Source organism: Peromyscus californicus, unplaced genomic scaffold (genome assembly GCF_007827085.1).
Source record: "Peromyscus californicus insignis strain IS unplaced genomic scaffold, ASM782708v3 Scaffold_7__1_contigs__length_154581171, whole genome shotgun sequence".
Lineage (NCBI taxonomy): Eukaryota > Metazoa > Chordata > Mammalia > Rodentia > Cricetidae > Peromyscus > Peromyscus californicus.
Window position 1 is genome coordinate 145,762,885 of NW_026294595.1, and position 24,714 is coordinate 145,787,598.

The 24,714-nt window shown below is 44.0% G+C and overlaps 1 protein-coding gene across 1 annotated transcript in view; it reads left to right on the plus strand.

Annotated features, from left to right (window-relative positions):
- Positions 1 to 16,519: 16,519 nt before the first annotated feature.
- The window catches only part of Dok5 (docking protein 5), a 152,174-nt gene continuing 143,979 nt past the window's right edge, over positions 16,520 to 24,714 (plus strand). Inside the window, exon 1 of the mRNA XM_052723291.1 lies at positions 16,520 to 16,851. Coding sequence (XP_052579251.1) covers positions 16,786 to 16,851 — 66 coding nt within the window. The 5' untranslated portion in view covers positions 16,520 to 16,785. The remainder of the gene's footprint in view (positions 16,852 to 24,714) is intronic.

Here is a 24,714-nt window from a genome sequence, read left to right on the forward strand (position 1 = left end):
ATTGTATCAGTGATTGCCAGTGGTGTTGGATATTTTTAAGGAAGCCATTGTAACAGTGGTGTTCTCATTTCACAGTGGAGGCATAACAACTTTGAGACTATTTCCTTGTCATGGGGCTACAATAAGAATAATTGAAATGTCCATCCATGAAGGAAGAAGAAATAAAATGTTATTGTCATGTGATGGACTGTGATTCAGTAGTTTAATAAATTAGATCTACATATATTAATCTGTCTATAGCTCTGCAGAATGAAGGCAGGGAAAAGGAGAGCGGTAATAAAACAGAAGCAGAAACTTATGATTTTGAGATGCATAAAGATTTAACCATATATAGTTTGACTTGTGTGTTGCATTGGGAAGGCACACACAAAGTCACCTCCAAGGCTTCTATTTAAGAAAGAGAGAAAGATTTAAGGGAGTTTTGAGCTTTACTGGTGTGATGCTTAATATCAACAATCAACTTGATGAGATCTGGACTCATCTGTGAGACAGACTTCTGAAGGATTATCCTGATGAGGTTAATTGCAGTGGGAAGACCTGCCCACTGTGGGTTGTAGTGGGCAGCCATTCCCACCTTGATCTGGAAGTTCCAACCCCCATTGAGGCTTCAGTAACTGTCACGCCTACAAGGCGGGGCCAAGAGAGGACCTTGAAGACCTGAGATCCAGATGCGCCGTCTCTCTTGATTCTTGGACCCTGGACGCTAGAGGTAGACAGAGCAGAGTTCTCCAGAGAACACTGCTGGACTGTGCTGCATCTTTCCCAGACCCTGCAACCTACCTATCCCTTCATTTGTAAGTTACGCCACTAAATAAATCTCCCTTTTAACTACGCGGAGTGGCCTTAATAATTTCACCAATAGTGGGTGGCACCACTTCCTAGATGGGACCTTGGAATGAATAAAAAGGAAAATGAACTGAGCACAAGCATTCATTTCTCTCTGCTTCTTTACTGTGGATGAGATATCTATGGCTGTTTCACACACTGTTGCTGGGACTTCTCCATCATGACAGGCTGTACCCTGGCACTGTAAGCCAGAATAAACCAGTTCTTCCTTTAGTTGCTTTTGTCAAGGTATTTTTTTTGAAAAATGATTCAGGGGCTGGAAAGATGGCTCAATGGTTAAAAGCATTTACTGCTCTTGCAGAGGATCCAGGTTCATTTCCCAGAACCTTCATGGTCGCTCATAGCTGTCCATAATTCTAGTTCCAGGGGATCCAGTGCCCTCTTCTGGCCTGCATTTATTTGATTACCTATTATTATTCATTTGATTTATTTTTAACTATATACATGTGCTTGCTTAGTTTTTTTCTTCATACTCAGTCTGGTACTCCAGCTCACAGGATGGAGCTGGCCACATTTAAGTTGGTCCTTTCGTGTTTTCTGCTCACACCTTCACAGACTTGAGCAGAGAGAGCTTTGTCCCCTGTGTGAATTTGAATCTATCGAACCATCACAGTGAGATAAAATACAACAACAACAACAAAAATAGACAAAAAACAACCACAGCGTGGAGTCTAATGAGAAAGAAACCTGCCACCAGGGAGCGGTGCCAGCGACACCACCCAATGGGGTTGGAGAACGTTGATGGTATCAGGTCAGAGTTTCTGTGAGGAAAGGTTCGCGGGGCTCCAACGGGCAAGGTAAAGAGGCATTTGAGAAGGGTGAGAAGACTCCTGACTGAACAAGGAATAGCACTTAAAAATGTCCCAGGCCTGGCCTCACTGTATAGACCTGAAGTTGTAGCTAGTTGTGAGGCTAAAGCAGGAGGACCACGAGTTCAAGGATTGTCTGGCTTGAGAATGAGTTCAAGGCCAGCCTGGGCAGCTTAGAAACACCATCTCAATCTAAAAAAATAAGAAGATGGTGCGTGTGTGGGAGGGCACTAGGGGGATAGTGGACTGGGGACAGGGGGTGTAGCCTGATAGTACAGCACTTGCTTAGCATGCATGGGCTCTAACTTCAACCAAAACGTGACAAATAAAGTAGAAAAAGATGGAGAGGGAGGGAAGCAGGAAGAGAGGGAGAGAGAGGAGGAAGAGGAACAGGAGAGGGAGAGGGGAAAGAAAGGGCGGAGGGGAAGGGAGATGGAGAGAGAGAGAGAGAGAGAGAGAGAGAGAGAGAGAGAGAGAGAGAGAGAGAGAGAACCAGTTGTATTCTGAGGACCAGAAGCCAAGACAAGGAGCATATGAAGATATGGGGAAGCCACTGGGAAAGATGACAGAAGGAAACATGGGTCAGGATTCTCCAGAGAAACAGCATGAAGTGGATTCTATCTATATTTTAATTTGATAAGAATTGACTCACATGACTGTGGGTCATGTCCAAGGATGTGTAGTTAGCAAGCCAGGAGAGCTGATCCTGCATGTTTGAGAACCAGGTTGAGTCTGAAGGTGGGAGAAAAATTAGTACCTGAGGCTCAGCAGGCAGGAAAAGCTCTTTCCACTCGGCCTTTCTGTTGTCCTTAGAGGTTCAATGGGCTGAGTGAGGACATCCACACCCGTGAAGGCTGTCCGCTCAGACTGTGAACTCTGTTATCCAGACACATCCAGCGCACACTCAACCAAGTGTCCAGACAGGCTGAGGTCCAGGCAGTTGATACACAAAATGAACCATCGCAAGGAATAAGGAAGAACAGACGGAGAGAAGCTTCAGGCTAAAATGTCTGCAAGGAAAAGGGGAAGGAAGGCAGAGTTGGGGCCTCCGCAGAAAGCCGAGAAAGCCTCAGGCTGAATGAAGGAGGTCCCAGTAGAAATCAGCTGATTGTAGCAATGCTTTCCCATTTGGCTGCAGCAGCCTAAGGAGGGTGTTCACTGATGTCAACACACTGCAGATCCTACAGTGTGGCAGCTGGAAGGTGTCACAAGATGACCCTGTAGACAGCAGAGTACCCATTACAGACCTGCTATGGAGAAGGGTCAGGTGACCTCAGGACTCAGGTCTGTGTGGTGGAACAGAAGGAGACATCCTGAGGAAGCCTTGTGCTCCCTGCTGGACACAGGTCAAAGCAAGGGTCTTTGTTAGGTATCTTGTTATCACTGTGAGAAAACTGCTTAAACAGGTCCATTGTACAGAGAACCAGGGAGGTATTAGACTGAATACTTGAAAGACAAATCATTAGAATGTCCATGGGGAATGGACTTCACATTGGTCAGTTCAGTGAATCTCCCTTTATTAGTTCAGCTCAGCAGGCATGGTGTTCACGTGGGAGGGACTGGCGGCATAGAAATTGGGGGCAGGTATCTAAGGAGTATATGAGGACTGTAGACGAACACCCAGTGGCAGATTTGATGGTAGTGATCTAGAAAAAGGCAAACATCTGGATGCTTCCTGCATTTTCTGGGTTGTGTGAGTAGCTAGATGGGGGCAGAGGATGTGTATTTAGAAGCTGAGTATTGCCTAGCCTGTCTATCCCACCTCTCTCTCTCTCTCTCTCCCTCCATCCCCCCTCTCTTTCCTTCTGACAAAGTCTCCCCTATTTTGAGCTAGCCTTGCACACACTACATACAGATGATGGCCTTGAACTCCTGATCATCTTGGCTCTCCCTCCTGAGTGCTTGGATCATAGGTGTACACTACAACACTTGGTTTATGGGGAGCTGAGGACTGGACCTACAGCTTCATGCATGCTGGGTAATCATTCAACCAAGTGAGCTACACCCCCCAGTCTCACCAAAACCAATACCTCAAACAGTTTTTGCTTTTTAATTATACAGGGAAAATACAGCCAAATAGTCAATTCTCCAACTCCCCTCCCTGTAGCCAGAGGCTGTAACATATGTAAGAGGCAGACATCGGAAGCCTTATGGGGATATATTTGTTCTCAACTAAAAGGAGAGTGGCAGCGTCTAAAATAACAAGATGAATACTTATAGCTGAGAAGCCATCAGAGAAAATAAAACGATCATAAATACATTAAAGTAATAAAAATGGGAAAAAGGAGGGAGAAAAATGAATGAAACAAATAGGAAACAGGATAAGAGACCTAAAGTCAAACACAACAAGGAATCACATTACATTATGACCATCTCAGGATGTTTATGTGGCCAATCACAGCATTAAAAATACATAGGACAAAAATATCAAGGGAAAAAACCCCAGACCATTGCACAGTTAGAGCCAGGAACTTCAATACTCTTACCCCAATAGTCAATAAAGCAAGCAGACAGAGAAACATCGACCTGGCTTCATATTTTAGAAGTCTGTCTCCAATAACAGCAGAAGGGACATTCCTCTCAAAGCCACACACGTTTCTACCATGACAGACTGTATTTTGGGCCAGAAAATAGGTCTCAGTAAAGAAAATGTACTCAAAGATACAAAATATTCTCAACAGTGATGGTATTAAAGGAGAAACCAATAACAAAAAGACACCTGGAAAATATCAAACCAAGGAATGCTCTGTCCCTAGTTTAAGGTTCAAAGAATAAGTGGAAACAGAAAGCGTCTTCAATTTAACTGAGAAAATGCAACATTTCAAACAGATTGGATAGCACTGCATTTCTGCAGTAATTACAGGGAAATCTGTAATGCTGCAAGCTAATATCAAAAAAAGAAGAAACAGGGCTGGAGAGATGGCGCAGGAGTTAACGTGCACAGGCTGCTCTCCAGGGAACTTGGATCTGATTTCCAGCACCCACATGGAGGCGCCCAACCATCTGTAACTCCAGTTCCAGGGGGATCTGATGCCCTCTTCTGGCCTCTGTTGGCACTACATGCAGACAGTACATGCAGGCAAGACACCCATACACATAAAATTAATTTAGAAATATCTTTAAAGGCAACAGAAGTGAATATCCACACGCAGCTTAGCTTCCATGTTGAGAGAGGGAAGGAAGGAGGAGAGGAGAGGGAGGAGAAAGGGACAGAGAGACAGTAAGACAGAGAAAAGAGAGAGGAGGGATAGAGAGAGAAAATACAAAAGGGTAAGCTGAAGAAGAGTAGAAATCAATAAAACAGAGGAAAAAAGTGATTTATAATATTTCAAAGTGGAAATAACCTGAACTTTCATTAGTAGGAAAAATAATGAGCACATTGTAGTATATCCATTCACTGGAATACTACTATACAATTAAAAAGGAACCATTACTACACTCAGAGATGTGGACCAGCATCAGACTGTTCAAATATATTGAAAGGATCTAGACAATTTGGAATATCTCCATGCGATTCTCTCTAACAATCTAGAAAATGCACAGTAATTTACAGATACACACAGAAGAGTGTCTGCTAGATAGTGGAGTTACGAGGGAGACAGAGGCAGGGATTAAAATGGAGAGGGATAGGTGTGTTACGGCAATGATTTACCAGGCCTACAATTAGGTCAAAATTAACATAACTTTACACTTTATATGTGTGTAGACTGGTTATGTCAATCATAAAGCTACTTTTAAAAATAGCTTTTTTAAAATTAAAGCTACTTTTTAAAATATCTGATTGCTACTTGATACAAAGAAGTGTTAAATCTGCTGTATTTTCTCCTATGTGTGAAACAGGATTGTGTATTAAAATTCTTAGTGTCTTGGAATCATAAGACACAGCAGTAACACCTTTTGACCTGAGACTGCTGGCTGAGACATAACAGTGCAGACTCCTAAGGGATAATGTGCAGAAGATAGAAATTGTTTTTAGATGTGTCAAGATCAGAGCATTCTGATGCCAAGCCCTGTAGCAGGAGGATCACAAGTTCAAGGCCAGCCTGAGCTGTGAAATGAGTTTAAAGACAGTATAGATCAGTTAGAATCTTTCTCACAGTAGAAAACACAAAATGGGCACTTGCCCAGAGTGTGTGAGTCCCTGAGTTTATCCCCAGGCATTCAAAGGCAAGATGAAGTCATTCTGCTAGAGGTTGGTCAGAGACCCAGGAGCAGCCTAGCTTGTCATGACTGTTCTCTGATTGCCTCTGATCCAGTCTCTACACTGAATCTCATCTTCCTTTGCAACAGATATCCAACCAGAGGTGCACCCCAGGAAACCCACATTTCTCCTGTGTTTGTGAAGAGATGATCACATGATAAAAATGGAACTGATGTATATGTAGATAGTTATAGCCTTGAATTCACAAAATGTTGCCTGAAATTGCCAATGGGTCTGTCTCATTATATTGTAAATGTGGCTGTTTATTTTCCCATCTTTAAAATTGATTGACACAGAAACGAAATTTTGAAAGGAAAACCCTTGCAGACAGAATTTCATGGTATTTTTGAAGTGACTTTGAATTCTCGCCCTGCTCAGAGCAGGCTTGATGTTGCTGGACAAGTCTTTTGGCCTTTGTGTGTGAGGTCTCTGCACTGTGAAATGTGGATCCCACCACAGGGCACCTAGCTAGTGTGAGGGCTCAGTAGGACTGGCAGAGTGCTTCAAATGGAAGCTGCTCTCCTGGTAAATGGCTTCAAGCATGTTGGTCTGTTTCCACGTCACGTTATGAGGCAGAGAGAAGCAAATGACCTGTCCACAATCACTCAGCAGGTGAGGGGCACAGCTAGGCAATATCTCGGCATGACTACCTTCTAGTCCTGCAACAACCTCTGTCTGCATGCTGCAGTGTGAGGAATGTCAGCAGAGCAGCAAAGTCTTTGTTACCTACTTGGTTCTCCTTGCTCTCTCTCTTCTGCACTGGCCTAGATTTTCTCAAGGCACCTTTGCCATGATCTACTGAAAGGAGACTCTCCTCACCAAAACAAAACAAAACAAAACAAAACAAAACAAAACAAAACACGAGAAACTTACTGTGAGTACTTGTGATCACAAGCTGGTTCCTCTTTGTGCTCCCATTCACTAGAGGTGTGCTTGCTTTTGTGTTCCTAGATATGAAACTTAAGACTTGACAACCACCCACACAGAAAGAAAGTCATTTTGTGTCTGTAAATGGCCTTTGGAACACATTGGTAAAGAAAACACAAGAGAAATGAAAAGGTCTAGTGTTCTTGGCAACAAATAATAACCATTGCTAATATTTTAACATAAACACTTCCTATCTGTTGTTCCGTATAAAAAGCAAGACAGATAGCCCATGTCATGTTGGTTGATAAACACAAAACTCCCTTACCAGCTCTGGATTCTCCATGGACTCTCTTCCTCCCCATGTTCTCCGTGTCTCACCCTGACCTTCCTTCTGGCTTCACTGCACCTGAGCCTTCCTGGGTTGCAGGTCATTCTGTGCCTTCTCCACCATGTCTACTGTTGCTTGGACAATAGCATTTCCTCTTTCCATCTTAGTGCCCTAACTTTACCATTTCCCTGTAGCTGGAAGTTTTCCTGTGTCCCACCTGGACCCTGCAGTAAGGACGAATCTTTCCTGCCCAGTTCTGCAGCTGCTCAGACCCAAATAAACACACAGAGGCTTAATATTGTTTATAACTGCTTGGTCATTAGCTCAGGCCTACCACTGACTAGCTCTTACATTTAAACTCAGCCCATTTCTTTTAATCTATATATTGCCAAATGTTCTGTGGCTTTACCTGTGTGCCTTTATATGCTGGTCCCTGGATGGCAGGCTGGCGTCTCCTGACTCAGTCTTCCACTTTCCAGAATTCTCCTTGTCTGTTTATCTTGCCTATACTTCCTGCCTGGCTACTGGCCAATCATCATTTTATTTATCAACCAATCAGAGCAACACATTCACAGCATACAGAGCAACATCACCCATCATTTCCCCCTTTCTTTCTATTTAAAAGGAAGGTTTTAACTTCAACATAGTAAAATTACATATAACAAAACAGTTATCAAGCAAGAATTACAGTTATAATATTTAGTCTATTTGTATTTGGCAAAATTAAAGAAAATATTTTATCATCTATCCTTTATTTGTGAGTCTAAAATTTTTAGCTACCTTTTCTCTTATCATAACCAGGGAAAACCATAATTATAACTATCTAGTCTTCAACTACATCAAAGACCCCAGAAGGATGTAATATTATCTAAGTAAATAGAAAGAGCATTGTAAGTGATTTCCAAAAATCTAGAATGACAGAGACAGCTGCCTGCTTGGATAGTCATCCAAAGCTCCTCTGTAATGTTGGAGCATCCATCCATCTTCAGCCCATAGGCCTAGTTTCTCAGTCATTTTTCTCTATGTGCTGTAGAATGTCTGACAATTTCTTCTGTGAAGCAGGAACCTGAAGGACCATTTCATCTTGCAAAGTTCAGGGATCACTTTCCTATGGTCCTGCATGTCCATTTTATGTAACATTTTGTCAAGCAGTCCAGGCAAGAACAGTTTCTTGTCCAAATGACTATTTTTGCCAAGAAGAAGATTAGACAGAAAAGGGGAAATTCTGTGGGATAATGCTTTTGTACACTGGTTTAATAAAAACACTGATTGGTCAGTAGTTAGGCCGGAAGTATAGACAGGGTAATCAGACTAAAGGAATTCTGGGAAGAGTCAGAAGTCACCAGCCAGACACAGAGGAAGCAAGATATGAAGGCGGAACTGAGAAAAGGTACCAAGCTACATGGCTAAACATGAATAAGAATCATAGGTTAATTTATGTGTAAGAGCTAGTCAGTAATAAGCCTAAGCTAATGGCTGAGCAGTTATAAATAATATTAAACCTCTGTGTGATTATTTTATAAGCAGGCCACAAGACTGCAGGGCCCAGGCAGGACTGGAGAAACTTCTAGTTACATTTCCCATCTCCCAAAGCTATCCAGTCTGCTCCCACACAGCCTCACAGGACTTTTCTCTGTGGATAATTGGACACTTGTGAATCTGTTCTATGACATCTATTACTTCCGTTGATGTCCACCTCCACTGAGAGTCCAATTTCTCTATCCACTCTCCCCACTTCCCATTCCAGGTTCAACAACACTCGCCTTATGAGCAAACAGGTGAGTTCTTCTATACCCATTTTAGCCACTGTGATGAAGGTTTCTAGTGGATGGCCATGATGACTTTCTCTTGGCTTTGTTTTGGCGGAAGACTTCAAGGTCTGGAGGTGGGAAACATCTGGAGAATACTCTCCAGCAAAGAGCTGGTCCATCTGTGAAGGTTTCCAGAAAGAAGAGGCCCAACACATTCTATCTGCAGGTTAAACACACATCTACAGCTCACATATGACATGGGAGTTAAAGGGGCTTAAGAAGGAAAAGAAGCAAGCACCAGGGCAGGGCACATGCTCATAACTAAATCTTTGTGCCTTGGGGTATGTTTCTAGAGAGGGCAATGCTGGGGTCAAGGTCACTGGGTATCACAGACTTTCTCTCTTCAACAGCTGGTGCCATGTGCGATGGGTTGCGGCAATGAATCAAGACTCAAATTCTCACCAGTGTTTAGTCCTCTTTTCTAAAGGCTTTTGGGTAATTGCCTCTAGAAGAGCTTTTAAGGGGCTGGGGAGGTGATTCAGAGGGTAATGGGCTTGTTGATCAATCCTGGAGACTTGAGTTCAATCCCTGGGACCCATGTAAAGTTGAAGGGAGAGAGCCAACCCCACAAAGCTGTGATCTGGTCTCCACACATATATCATGGTATGCATGCTGTGTTCTGATCTCCACACATATATCATGGTATGCATGCTGTGCTCTGGTCTCCACACATATATCATGGTATATAGGCTGTCCTCTGGTCTCCACATATATATCATGTATGCATGCTGTGCTCTGGTCTCCACACATATATCATGGTACATAGACTGTCCTCTGGTCTCCACATATATATCATGCTCTGCTCTGGTCTTGTCTTCACACAAATACCATGTATGCATTCTGTGCTCTGATCTCCACACATATATCATGTATGCATGCTGTGCTCTGGTCTCCACAGATATATCATCATATGCATGCTGTGCTCTGGTCTCCACATATATATCATGGGTTTCCAGAATGCATTTCCCGTCCTGTCCTCTCTGAGACAAAGGCTCCTACCCTGCTGGCTGGGTATGCGAATGTGGAAGGAAGGTAGCCAAAAGCTATGGGTACCATCATGAGACCTCAGAGGAGGACTTGTGGGGGGTGGGGCATGAAGAAGAAGCGGAACCAAAAGCTAAGAAGAAGAAGAAGAAGAAGAAGAAGAAGAAGAAGAAGAAGAAGAAGAAGAAGAAGAAGAAGAAGAAGAAGAAATTCTGTTGACCTGGCAGATACCACTCAGCTAGGCTCTGAGGGATATGCGATGCTACTGGAATGAAATCAAGCTGTTGCCATAGACCCCCAAATGCAAGAGCTTATGTTATTCAAAAATTTATTTCTCAGGTAACAAGCCTGGATGGGCAAGTTGTCCTGGGCAGTTCACAGGTGCGGTCCCACGAGGTCAACCAGCAACTAGGCTCATGGGTCACTCTGACTCCTCAGGCCACGTGTTCCATCCTTGAGTCTAGTCTCTGACCCCAGGACAGGGGAGGAAGGCATGGAGAGAAAGCAGCCTTGTGGTGAATGCGGCCATGGTGTTGCAAACATCTTTCTCTTGCATCCTGTAGGCAGTGTGTCCCACATGGCCCCAGGGACTCAGGGAAACAGAAGGTGTAGTGCCTCTGGCAGCTCCTCATCACTGTGGCAAATATCTGAGAGTAGGTTTGCTGTGTCTGGTGGTTCCAGAGATCTGAGTTTTGACTTCATTGTCTATGGGATGTAATGATACAAAGAACACCGTAGCTGAAGGGCAGGCCCAAGTGTTTCACTTCAGGCATCAGAGAAAGAGGGAGGAAAGGAAGGTTCCAGGACAAGGTATCAGCCACCTCTAGTGAACCCACTTTCTCCAACCAGGCCCAGCATCCAAAAGTTTCTAGCATTTTATAATAATGAATTATAAAACCATCATTGATTAGCCATGATTAGCCCTCATGATCCAGTTGCCTCTCAGTGACTGATCAACTGTCTGAAGACTTCAACTCCAGTGCAAGAGAGAGCCTTTTGGGAACCATCTCATGTATCCATCAGTGCCACATCTCAGGTCTCCATCAGTGCCAATACAACATGCACTGGTTTGGAGTGGGTCTGCCAGTTATTTCTAAGACACCATGTCATTTCTGTCCTGTATAAAGCACCCAACACTGAGGAATACTGTCATTTGCCACTAAAGGAGTCCCGCTTGGAGACACCAGAGCTCTGTGGCTAGAACAGTATTCCTCAACCTTCCTAATGCTGCGACCCTTTAATATAGTTCCTCATGCTGTGGTGACTTCAAACCATAAAATTATTTTCATTGTTACTTCATAACTGTAATTTTGCTACTGTTAAGAATTGTAGTGTAAATATCTGATATGCAGGATGATCTAGGGAGACCCCTGCCAAAGTGTCGTTTGACCCCGGGGTGGAGAACCATTGGACTAGAAGTTTCAAAGTTCATAACTTGATTCAGTAACCCAGATGGCTCAAGAAAATTCCAAGTAGGTCTCTAGTGCTTTCCAAAATGAGAATCTAGTAGAGCGCAAAAGGAGTAAGTGAGGCTGGAGAAAGATCTAGACCTAGGACCACCTCATGGATTCCAGTGCTACCAACCAGCCTCGTGTCTTGTGTCGGTCACTGGAGAACATTTTGGTTAGAATCGTAGAGCCCATTCCCAAGATCTGGCATTAGGGGGTGCAAGTGAAGTTCTAGGGTACAAAATTTAAGGAGACTCTAAATGTCAGAGCTGTGTAAGTAATGAACTGCCATTGGCAAGACCCTAAAAATGCATACTTCTTTAAATCACATAGGTCACTTCTGCTAACTGCAGCCCCATACTGCCCATAGTAACAAAGTATTTACTAAAAAGGAAGGAGCAGGTATTCCAAAGAGAATCCAGACAGCATTGCTCTTCTCTGACTCCCGCATGGACATCTTGTCGATAAGATACAAAAACTACCATCCACTAAAATAGAAGCTTCTCACTGCAACACTGCAGAGCTAGACATTAACAGGGGTCAGCTGGCTCACTGGGTCAGGGCAGATACAAGTAACAAGGACATATAGGCAACTCTTGCCCTGCCTTTGTTATTATTAGTAGTATGTGTCAATGCTAGGTGTTTTCCTCAGTTGCCCTCCACCTTATGTTTTGATAATTTGTTGATGTATTTATTTTAATTTATGTGTATTAAATTAAATTTGTGAGCCTGCATGAATCTATGTGCACCACGTGCATGCAGGAACCTGCAGAGGTCAGAAGAGGGGGTCAGATGCCCTGAAACTAGAGCTATAGGTAGTTGTGAGCTGTCTTATGGGTGTGGGGAGCTGAACCCCAATCCTCTGTAGAGCAGTAAGTGCTCTTAACAACTGAGTCATTTCTAGCCCTCCACCTCATGTTTTTTGGACAGGGTCTCTCACTGATTTTTAGATTTCTCTGATTGGCTAGGCTGGCTGGTTATGGAGTCCCAGGTCTGCTAGTCTCTACCCACCCTCCCAGCACAAACACCAGCACCTCCATCCACTCCCTGCTTTTAGGGGTACTGGTGACCTGAACTTGGGCTTTCATGCCCATTGAGGCATCTCCCCAGCCTCTAGTCTTCTCATTGTTGAGCTCATTTGAAGAAACCCAGAGGCTTCTGGACTTTTCCTGAACAAATGATAGGCTCCCCTAAGTTCAACACTTTCACCAAATGCCACTGAGCACTGAGGCTGAGGCTGTGTGGCACTTGTCCAGTACCTTTACCAAAAATAGCTTGAGCTTCCACCCACCCCCTGCTGCTCGCAGCAGAGTGTCACAGAAGCACACACAGCCTTTTGTCTGGTAGGTGAGACAGCTCCAATGAAAGCCACTTGGCTGTCACCAGGGAGGAGTTTGCTCTACACCAGGTCACCGCTCCACCAGCCTTCACTCAATAAAGACTGATGACTTGGAAGTGACACCTGATCAGGCAGAAGAAAAGGTGGAACAGATCTGCTCTCCAGGTACTCTCTGCTCCATCCATGTCTTCCTGTGGCCAACAAGAGTGATCATGGTGGCTCACAACCTTCCATAACTCTAGTTCCAGGGGCTCTGACATCCTCTTCTGACCTCTCTGGGCACCAGGCATACACTTATGGCACACACATACATGCAGGCAAAACACTCATACACATAGATGAAATCTTTAAAAAAATCTTCAATTATAAAACAAAACACAAGTGTGGGTGCTCTGTGTGCGTGTGAAGTGCATGCTGTAGGATGGATCATTTACAAGTGTCTTCCATCTGCATGTGTGTGCACATACTGATAAACCAACGTTGTCAACAATCAATTAAATCTATAGGGATGGTGATACCTAGGAAGTCAGTATAGGCTATGTTGGGACCAATTGGTAGCCTTCAGAGACTTTGGAGGCATGGAAGACTTCTTGCTGAAGTTGGCTTTCAAGCTAAGATAGGAAAGATGAGATTCTTCTGTGGAATGCATCAGGGGAAACAGGGTCCAGTCAGAGATGTTTTAGCTAAGAAAGTGTGCTTCAAAAGGCTGAGATGGCGATGGGGGTGAGGATGTACCTTAGTTGGTGGGGGTGAGGATATACCTTAGTTGGTGGGATGCTCACTGCCTAGCATGCACAAAGCTCTGAGCTCCATCTCTAGCCCCGCATAAACTAGGAGTGGTGATCACACCTATTATCCCAGCACTCAGAGGAGGGAGGATCAGAAGTTTATGTTTATCCTTGTCTACAAGAGCAAGAACGAGGCTAGCCTGAGATACATGAGACCCTGCCACAAGACAGCCAGACAAACAACAAATAAAATGAGTAATTTTTTAAAGACTGAGAACTAGAAAAGAGCCAGACAAGTTTAAAGCTTCAGTCAAGGGAATGCTTCCTAAATGTAAGCCAATTAACTCTGACCAGCCAGCTGAAACCACATGCCATGTCTGGAGAAAACACCAAACATCTAAGGAAGAGGATGTAGAACTAGAGAGATGGCTCATCAGGTTTAGTACAAGGACCTGAGTTCAATCCCTCAGACCCATGTAAGAAAAGGTGAGGTGGCACAGGCTTGTAATACTGCTGCAGAGTGGGGCTGGGCGGCTCCCTGGGGCTCACTGGTTCATAAAAGATTGTCTCAAAGACAAACCCAACAGCATGTACAGTTTGTGAGGTCTCTGACCTCACATGCATCTGCATCCACATGAGCGAGTGTACATGCATGCACTTGCCCATGCATACACACACACACACACACACACACACACACACACACACACACACAGTATACAAAAGAGCTTACCTGCCCTGGGAGCAGAGGGCAGGCACACTCAATTTGAAAAACAAAAGGAATCCAAGGAAGGGAACACATTTGCATGTTATAAAAACGAGTCTTAAGTGTTGAAACTGAATCAACAGTTTAAAACAATAGTAAACAATATTTTTGTTATATGGTAGAATTATCTAAAGGGAAAGGAATTCCCATGTGATACTGTATCTGGCAGTGTCTAACTGTGCATGATGAGTACTGAGCAAGTCCATAAGCACTACTAGATTCTATATCTCTATGGGTCTCTCCCTGTCACCACTGGACATTGCTTAATTTATAGAAGAGTTAGGGTCTGCCCTGTGACTGGCATACCCCAGTCTATCGTGTGTGTGTGTGTGTGTGTGTGTGTGTGTGTGTGTGTGTGTGTGATATTAGTTTAATTTTTTTGAACCAACCAAACAAACAAAACTATATACTGCATTCGATCTTGCAATTAAAAAATTGCTTGTTTCTTCCAATCTATTCTGGCATTTTCTAGTCTGATTTGATCTTCCTGTCTTCCATACCTGTTTTTCTCATCTGTGATTTCTGTTATTATTCTTATGCATTGATTTATTCTCTGTTCCTGTGACACTGTAATTGGTCTACAAGTGAAGTATTGGACAGATGTCATTCATAAGCACCCCTGTTTCACAGTTACCATGGACAGTATTGGCTAATAGTGCCAGCTCTTCTAAGCAGCCCTTCAAATGAGTTCACCATTTGCTCCTCTTTGGGTGAAGGATTGACAGTTAAAACATCATTTTTTTTTCATGGAATGGAAACACAGAGACATAGCAGATGGTTTACAATATAGCAAAGAGTTTCCCCATCAGGACACCTGCTTTCTGGCTCTAACAGTTGAGTCTCAATTCTATGACACATTCTTGGGTGATTTCTCTCCTTTGACCGATACCCACCAAACCAGGATGACTAAAATGAGATTTCCCACAGAGAAAGGAAGTCGTTCCTATGGCATCTTAGAGATGAGAGGATTTTGATGTCATCAGGCCTAACGACCTATGAAATAGATGACTCTTTCTCTGTGACTCTTACTGAAGGTCACCCAGCTCATTAGCTCGACTGGGATCACCTCTGATGATCAAGAACGGTCTAGCTTTTCAGTAAAGGAAGAGAAAGACCTACCTTGGAGATCGAGAAGCAATCTTAGGCTTATGACATTGGCCCTACGTAGTAACACTAATCCCTTTGTCCCTGCAGCCCTGGCCCTTGTGGTGGCCAGCTGTGGGATGGTGGGCAAGTCCCCACGGCCTGGCTCTTCTCAGCTTCAGGTTCTGCCAAACGTAGGTGCTAAAATCACTCTTCCATCAGCGAAACACGGCAGGGAGAGGCTCAGAGATGCTCAGAGAGGATCAGCAGTGATCAACTTAACTTTGCAAGTTTGCTTAAGGAAGGTCATGGAATCAGGAGCCGGTGGACTCAAATTCTTCGCATCCCTGTCTGGCTTAGTGTTCTAGGCCTCCACAGTGTTTACCAGGGGCAGCTATATTTTCAGGTTACGGAGGTCTATGTGAGAGCTTGGTAATTACACAAAGAGGTCATACCTTAATGGGTTCAGGGGAGCTGAACTGAGTAAATGCATACAAAGGTCAGGGCAGTACCTGGTACAAGCTAGCCACCTTAGCAAAGTCTTTTTTTGTTTGTTTGTTTGTTTTTGTTTTTTCGAGACAGGGTTTCTCTGTGTAGCTTTGCTCCTTTCCTGGAACTCACTTGGTAGCCCAGGCTGGTCTTGAACTCACAGAGATCCGCCTGGCTCTGCCTCCCAAGTGCTGGGATTAAAGGCATGCGCCACCACCGCCCGGCAGCAAAGTCTTAAGATTTATTGATCACCTACACAGGGCCGAGATTTGAGGACAGAACCGTGACCAGGACAAGAATCAGCTCCTAGGAAACTTACAATCCTAATGGGAAGACAGACTCAAGCAAGAGATAGGGGCAATTAATACAAGCCTCGGGCTGGACAGTAGGGAGTCCTCACGGAAGGGCTGCACCCAGCCTTGGAGATGGCTCTCTCTAGGTCACCGGTGAACCACACAGCTCAGTCTCCCTGGATACAGACACACCCTTAATTAGCTCTTCTGGGGAAAAGAGGGGGCTGAAGGGACAGGTTAGGGCACACACAGATGATAAAGAGTCCGAAGTCTGTTCTCTAAAAGACAGGCAGGAACTGGGAGCTTCGCCCCTCCTGATGGCTGTATCTAGCTGGGAGGGCGGGAGCGTGCTCCTGGGGAGAGGAGGTGGGATCAGGGCAGCTGGGGGCCAGGTGGGCGGAGGCCGGGGGTGGGGCCCCGGGCGCTCCTCCTTCTGGGCCATCTCTGCCTCTTCCTTCCTCTCTCTTCCTCCTCCTCCTTTCTGGTCCTCCCCCTCCTCCTTGGAGCGGCTCCTCCTCCTGGCAGGCTGCCGCCCAGTCAGCTGACGCCGTGCTCCAGTCTCGCCTCCCCGCCACTCTCCCCCAAAGTGGCTGCTGGGCGCCGGCGGCCGCCCACTTTCAGGCTTTGGGGAGACAGGGAAAGAGATGTGCGCCTTCTGACGTCCGGTCTCACTGCATTGCCTTGTCAACTTTCACTCCCTCACTCTCTGTCCTGACCCTCCCCACATCCCTCCTCGAAGCCACTCAGGGTGCTGTGCAGGCTCTGGGGGCAGCAGGGTTGCTGTCTGTCTGGGATGGCTTCCAATTTTAATGACATAGTGAAGCAGGGGTACGTGAGGATCCGGAGCAGACGCCTAGGGGTACGTATTCATCCTTTCCGTGCTCCTTGCTTGCGACTTCAGGGTCTGTGTCTGCAGCCAGCATCCCGGCGCTGGGGACTTGCCTTGTGCGGTGGCTCTCGCAGCCAACATCCCAGGCTACTGCGACTGCGGCGCTAGCGCCAGCGTCTGGGTATGTCATGGAGCTATCTTTATCTCTCGGATGGCTTGACTTTCTAACGGTGGCCACCGGAGCCGATTGACTTGGAATAAATATTTCCCGGTAGCCATGGGTGCTGTAGCTGGAAAGCCCGGCATGGTGCTGAGCCTACCGGATGTCCCCGGCCCGCGTCCCACTCACACCAACTTAACTTTTCCAGGGGGTGGATAGAGGCCAGGACAGAGGGCAGATGCCCAGAGGGGGATCAAGGTCAGTGACTATTTGGTCCCAGGGACTCCGCTCTGCAGTTTAGGTGTTTGCAAAGGTGGAGAGAGCTGGCCTTGAACAGGGCCAACTCCCTAGTGAAAACACAGATCTAAATTTCCCCACTCTTGAGCCTGGGCAGTGGGTTTCTGTTTTTTAGAATCCACGTTCTGAGTCCCACTGGACGATCGATCATCTCGTGTGGAAGGAACATGGTGCAGGTGTAGAGACCCTGGAATAGGAGAAGGAAGGAAGGAAGGAAGAAAGGAAGGAAGGAAGGAAAGGAAAGAAAGAGAAGGAAAGAAAGGAAGAAGGAAAGAGAAAGGAAGGAGGGAAGGAAGAAAGGAAGGATGAAAGGAAGGAAGGAAGGGAGAGAGGGAGAAGGGAAGGAGGGAGAAAGGGAGGGGGGAGGAGGGGAGGAAGGAAGGAAGGAAGGAAGGATGAAAGGAAGGAAGAAAAGAAGGAAAAAAGAGAAGGAAAGAAAGGGAGGAAGGAAAGGAAAGAGAAGGAAAGAAAGGAAGGAAAGAGAAAGGAAGGAAGGAAGGAAGGAAGAAAGAAAGAATGAATGAAAGAAAGAAAGAAAGAAAGAAGGAAAGAAAGAAAGATTTCTGGTGCCCCCCCCCTTTTGAAGACTCCCTTCCTTTTCTCTTGTTGGGGGCACTTGAGGAGAAAACCATCCTGCCTTTGAGTTTTAAGTGATGGTACAGGGGAGGTACTGGAGTGTGTGTGTGTGTTTTGCAGGTTACCTCATTTCTTTTTGCCATGTGTCAAATACTGTGGCTGTTTTTGCTGGTTTTGTTTGCCAGAGGCTGGGGGTGAGGCAGGGATGGGGAGTAAGTTTACTTAGCAATGAAAGCTGGTGTTAGTGAGAGTGACAATGGCCCAGCCTCGTGAGTGATCCACTGAGTATCTGTCTCCACAAATATGTGACATCCATTACCATTCTTTTATTTGGTCTCTGGACTTAAAAAAAAAGTGCCTTTAATTTGATTGAAAATAAAAGAAATTTCTCAATAGTAAACCTCACTAGAGAGGATTGTCTACTGGCAAGAAACATCCTGGATTGTTATAAAACTCTGGTTCCCTTAGCCTATTTCTTTCTTTGCTTTTTTTCTGCCTTGCTGGTTACTCTGTTTGAACAGCAAAGTTCTCATGTCTGTGACTGTCTTAAATGAAGCATTAAGGAGAATGGTAACAGAACTAACTGACCTTACTGGATTTGCTACAGTCTTATTGATTCTCCCTGGGGTCTTCAACCCAGTGACTTCCAAAGGGAAGGGGAAGAAATCCCAAGAGCATCACACTTTTTATTATCTGGTGGGTGGCTGAGCATTACAGCTTTAAAGAGAGCGTTAGAAAGCCACATTCTAATCTTGCATTTACTCTATCATGTCAATGGAAGGGACTGGGACTAGACATTCATTCCATGCTAGAGAGCATTCCAACAGGAAGAAGACATGCATTATTAATGCACAGAATATGAATTATTCATGAGGATCAGAGTTGACGCCAAATCCTGACAAGGGTGATTTATAGGAAAAACTGGTTAACATCACTTTCAAGTCTTTTTTCTATATTACTATAATTGACACAATATAGTCTTGTGTGCATGCCAACAAATTTTGGATGGCTATTAGAGGCAAGAAGAGAGGGAACAGAGTCTAGTTAGCATTTGTTTTATATTTACAGTATTTTGGGTAGTCTAATTTCTTAAGATGTAATCATTTTGTTTGTGTTTACTCAAATGTACACAGGAATATTCATTGCATTATGGTCATCATTCATGGACAGAAAAGTCAGACTAAGACTGTGTAAAATAGGCCTTTTTTGTCAACCTTGGTTCTACCAGTAGACCAGCCTGCTAAGATGATCATGTGCTATAATTTGTAAATACAGCAGATTACATTGTCATCAGAACTGAGTGCCAAATAACATTTTGGTGGAAAGACCCTTGCAAAGGTGGAGGCTTCTTGTGGGAAGTGACAATAAGCACCCGGTATCCAAAGCCAAGCATGTTCGTAGTGTTAAACCAGGCTGTAGAGAGCCTGGATCAGTACTTAATGTGTATATTCTGGGCACTGTGTGAGTCCCAGAGAACTAGCCAGCAGGCAGAGAGTATATGTTGGCACCCCCAGTGGCCATACAGAGTGAAGGATGACCTTGCAATTGGTAACTAATATGACAATGGCTTTATTAATGGAATCCAGACAAGAATCTGTGGAGAAGAGCCATGTCTGGGAGTGTTTATAATTAAACAAGTAAACTGCATTTCGTGGTAAGCAGCTGTTGTGTCAAAGAATGTCCCCAGGTTTGGTAAAAGATAAGATAATAAGATAGGAATGAATTCTGCTTGTTTGACTCATTAGGTCTATGACCTTTGACCTTCCCTGGCTTCAATTTTCTGATCTATACAGTGCATGTTATTTAGAGATGTTCTTGTGAACATCAAATAAGATAATATCTGTGCACATGCAGAGAAAGTGCATAGTATTGATTCTTATTGCAGTACTGTCTTTAATGTAATCAAAGATGAGTTAAGGCTGGCAGAAGCATTGAAGGATTGTTGATTTCCTTACCTTTCTATCTGAACATGTCCAAAGGCATATTTTATCATTATTGCTATTTAAGTTTTAAATATACTTTAATGAATACATCAAAACATGAAAGTGTGCATATTTCTGGGATCATGTTACGCTTTGATACATTTGTGGTTTAAATGTTTAAATCAGGGTAAAATCTTTATCCTCATTCAGTGAAATTTTTTTTTGTGGCAGAATTTATTTAGCTATAGATCTCTCTTTCCTATGGATGATGTTCTTATCAAAGATATGCATATAAATATATATGTAATATAGTTTATAATGCAAATAAGACAGGAAGCTATAACTAGGCAATTTGTCAATGGACAGAAGCAAGCTGGGGACACTTCCATGGGGAGTCACAGACAGGGCAGCTTCACTTAAAGTCCTAAACATTGTCCTAAGCAATCAAAGTAGGTGTTAGCTACTCTTTGCTTTGGGCATCAGAAAGCCAAATGAAATTCAGTTCCTTTAATTGAGAGATCTCTGTGTCTTCATGTCTGCACTCTCTAGAGTTATCCCTACTGGCTCCTCCAGGTCTCAGGCTGTGCCCTGGGTACAATATTTGCTCAGGAATGTGGATATTTCTATTTGGGGAGTTGATGGGGAGGATGGGAATTTTAGCTATCTATAATTACCTAATTCTCAAAAGACGCTGGAGATTTCTTAGATGAGTGGAATGGGCGGTGTCTGCATCATTGACCCGCTAAGTGTGTTCTTCAGACGGATTCCATCCAGATCTTCATTGAGTTTGTTTATTTGCAATGAAAAGAATTTTCTATCCATAATTATCCTGGCTGATCCACAATGCAATTCTCAGAGCTTAAATTTAGAGCTTTTTTCCTTATCCACATGCAGTTCCTCAATGACTTAGGGTTTAAATATCCTTTCTTTGCTTATATCTAACAACTTATCAGAACAGACCACTTGAGCTCCACTCTGGCCCATTTTCTGTCTGCTTACATCTACAACTGAAAGCCTAGGAGGTCTTAAGCTAAATATATGTGCAGCCGTGGTTGCCTTACATGTACTTGCTTCTAATATTATCTTCATCTTAGCCATTAGGCAGCATTTCAGTCGCTCTGGCAAAGCCAAGCCTAAGCCAGAAACCAAGGAAATCGGACACCATATCTCCCCTTCCCTTGTCTTACAGCAGTACAGCCAACCCATCAAGAGACCTTGTGAGCTCAGTCTGAGATCTGTCTAGAATCTATGTCTTATCATGTAATCATCTGTAGGTACCACTCTAGTTGAAGCCCCATTCTTTCCTCCTTGTAGTATTGGAGTAACCGCCTAGTGTTTCCCCCAGTCTCCATCTTCATTCCTTTCTTACTCTACACCATGTCCCCTGCAGCTGAGTCCTCCACTGACCAGCCTGTGTTTGTTCCCACTCCTCCCATGCCTCATGCTGCTTTCCAGGTGTTCCCTAGTTCCCTCCTCTCCTGTGCTCAGCCCCCACCTTCACCCTTCGCCGGAAGACCTTTCCAAACATTTGTTTTTTGTCATCCCTTCTTCTGTATCCTAGACCTTTTTCTTTCATGTCTTACTGCCTTGCACATTTTAGTCTGTATGCTTACTTGTTTATTACTTGTATCCCCCCACCAGGGAACATGGAAATGCCCATGGGATTTCTCTCTCCTCTCACTACAGCTGTGCCCAGAGTAAACACACAAAGAAAACTTCTAGAGTGAGTGGATGGGAGAAGGTTCCTACCACTATTGCCTCTGATATAAGGGTGCATTAAAAAATCCCAGCATGATGACGAAGACTTGGTATGAGCTTTAAAATATTTACCAGCCTGATTATTCTGTAAGAACAGAGAGACTCTTGATATCCACCTAATTCATGATCATCATAAGGGGCTCAACACAATGCTTAGCACAGAGAAAACCCAATTAATATTTATTACTGCTCTGTTCTCATTCCTACAATTACTGCTAGGGGAGATGGCGGCACTTGGCTCCTTATTATTTTCCTAGCCTTTACCGCACTAACTCTTGTCTTCGAAGCAATTGCTGTTTAGGTAGAAGAACACACTTAAGGTCCAAGGGATGGTTTATGTACAAACATAAATACCACTGGCCTCTGATGCTAGCTAGGGCTAGAAGAACGTTTGCCTTTATAAAATTTTCCACATTATTTGCATAAATGTCCATAAGGCCTCCAAAGGAAACACACATCTCCTTGAAATGCCAGTTTGAATAAACCTGCTGGGTCAGGAGATTTTCCTCTTAGTTTGGATGTCTTGAAAAGCAGACAGGGAATGGGCAGATTTCAGGGAGACATATTTTCTCACCCCTTCATTTCCCTGTTTCACTTGGCCAACTTTGCAGAGAAGATTTCATATTTCATTTAAGATTTTTAGATTTTGATTCATTTGTTACAGTGCCCAGATATATTTGATACTTTCTAGCACTGTGACCAAATCATGGACAGAAGCAGCTCAGGGGATGAAAAATTTATTTTGGCTCATGGCTCAGAGGCTACAGTCCACTGTGGCAAGGGAGGCATGGTGGCTGGGGTGAAGCAGCTTGTAGTAGCAGGAACTCAAAAGAGGCCACTCCTGGAAGCAAGAAACTCAGTCAGGAAGTGGAGCTGGGCTACAGCCTTCAGAGGCCACCCTGAGTGGCCTAATGCCAGTTGGCAGAATAGCCACAAATGTTTCACAGTCTCCCCAAACAATACTCCAAGCTGAGGCACGTGTTCTTACAGATGAGCCTGTGGGGGATGTTTCACATTTAAACTATAATACTTGAAAAATAAGTATCGTCTTTTATAAGCATAAGCATATGAAAAGCATATAAATAAATCAGGGCCACCTTATGATTTTCTGATATGTATTGAGGCACTCTTCCATGCAAATGCAACTTCCAGTTAGATCTGTAAAACAGTTTGCCCTCTTTACAGGATGGAGGGGCTTTGGGTGAAGTTTGCCAGTAGTGAAATGAATGTTCAGGTAGACGCTCTGTATGTAGTGTGGTGAAAATCCTTCAGTGTCCTGGCTCTGTCTAACTCCATCTAACTCAGCTTTACTGACACGATTTCCACATCAAGAATAGATTTCCAACTGATATCTCAGTCCTCATGGAAGATGTGATTAATTGTGCATGTATTCAGCTTTTAATTATCATCACCCAAATTGATTTAGCAATGAATGGCCAATTTAATGGCTGTGTATGAAGACATAAATGAAGTTACTGATACAGTGATATCCAGACATCTGCCAGCATGTTTTTTAAATTATATCCATTAGGTGACTAGCAGTATTTATTTATTTATTTTGGTGAAGAATAATTTACCTTTGGTGCTTTAAGAATTTGTTTCCCATGTGAAATACATCTGTGGTCATTGTTATCTGTCAAATGTCCACTGAGTGTTCACCAGTATTGTGGCTCCCTGCAAACTACCTCAAACTGGACAACCCAGTCATTGTCCTCTGCAAACTGACTGTCTGACTTAAAAGCTTGTGCTATTAACTGGTTGTTTATACATTCACAGTGTTCAAAGATCAACAGTTGTGAATGATCAAGTCAGCTATGGGTGGGAATGATAGCCGAAGATAGTCTCCTTTCCCAAAGATAGCCAGAGATAGCCCCATTTTTCCACATTTGTGGAATGTAGGAGGCTGTGCTCAAGTTTCCTCTTACTCTGGAATTTTGGCTACAGTTGGATAAAGATCAAACCTTCGGAGAGTCTGAGCTAGGAAAAGATGAGGTTTGCTGTTCTCCTCCACCCCCATTCCTGTGGGATTCAAAATGAAGTTGTGAATTTTGAAATGCCATGAGATGTGTGTGAATGCAGGAATTAAAATAGCACCTTTCTAACATGCGGCCGGGTGGTGTTTGGGTAAGGATTTGGAAGCTGATTTGGGGAGCATTTGTGGGCCCTCCTACTTTACTAGAGTTCTAAGCCTGTGAGTCGGTATGTGTTGTGCTCTGGCATGGAGTTCTTAGCCAGCCTTAGGAGATAAGATTTGGCAGACTTCTTTGTGGTGATGTGTCACACCTGGGAACTTTCCTGCCCTAGGCTGATCCCAGACCCTGTCCAAAAGAATCATGAGCTCATTTGTTTTCAGTGGAAACTTTTATTTTTAGATAATTGTAGGCTCACATGAAGTTGTAAAGAATCAAGGTAGAGGCCTAGGGAAATGACACATTTAGTAAAGGGCCTTGCTTGCAAGAGTGAGGACCTGAATTTGAATCCCCAGAACCAACTTGAAAAAGCTGGGCACAGTGCCTCATACCTGTAACCCCAGTGCTGTGAGATGAGAGGTGGAGGTAGGAGGAGTCCTGGATGCTCGCAATGGGATGAAGTTCCAGGCCCATGACAGAGTCCTTCATAGCTGCCCTTCACTTCCCCACGGCACCAAACTCTTAATATCACCAACTTGTTATCTAGTTCTATAATTCTGTCACTTCCAGAATGAAACCTTATGGAGTCTTTGGGGAGGGGCCTGGTTTCACTCATGGTCACTGTCTGCGGAGTCATCCAGTTTTCTTGGGATGCTGCCAGATGCTGGATGGCACTCCATGGTATTGATGGGTCAGAGGTCCTTTGGACCTTTCACTTGTTGAAGAACATCTGTCCAGATTGGTCTGTTAGAGAGAGGGCTGATGAGACAATTGTGTGCAGGGTTTTATGTGAATGCAAGTTTTCAGAACTTTGTTGAGATACTCATGAGTACCATTGCCAGGCTGGGTGGTAGTTGTAGATTTAGTTGTTTCAAAGTTTATTAGAGAGGGTTTTTAGAGCAGAATAAAATAGAATTTGTGTATATGTGTTTATACATATACATGTTTAATATAATAAATATAGTGTGTATGTGTGTGTGTGTGTGTGTGTGTGTGTGTGTGTGTGTGTGTGTGTGTGTGTGTGTAATAAGAGTCATTAAAATGGCTTACT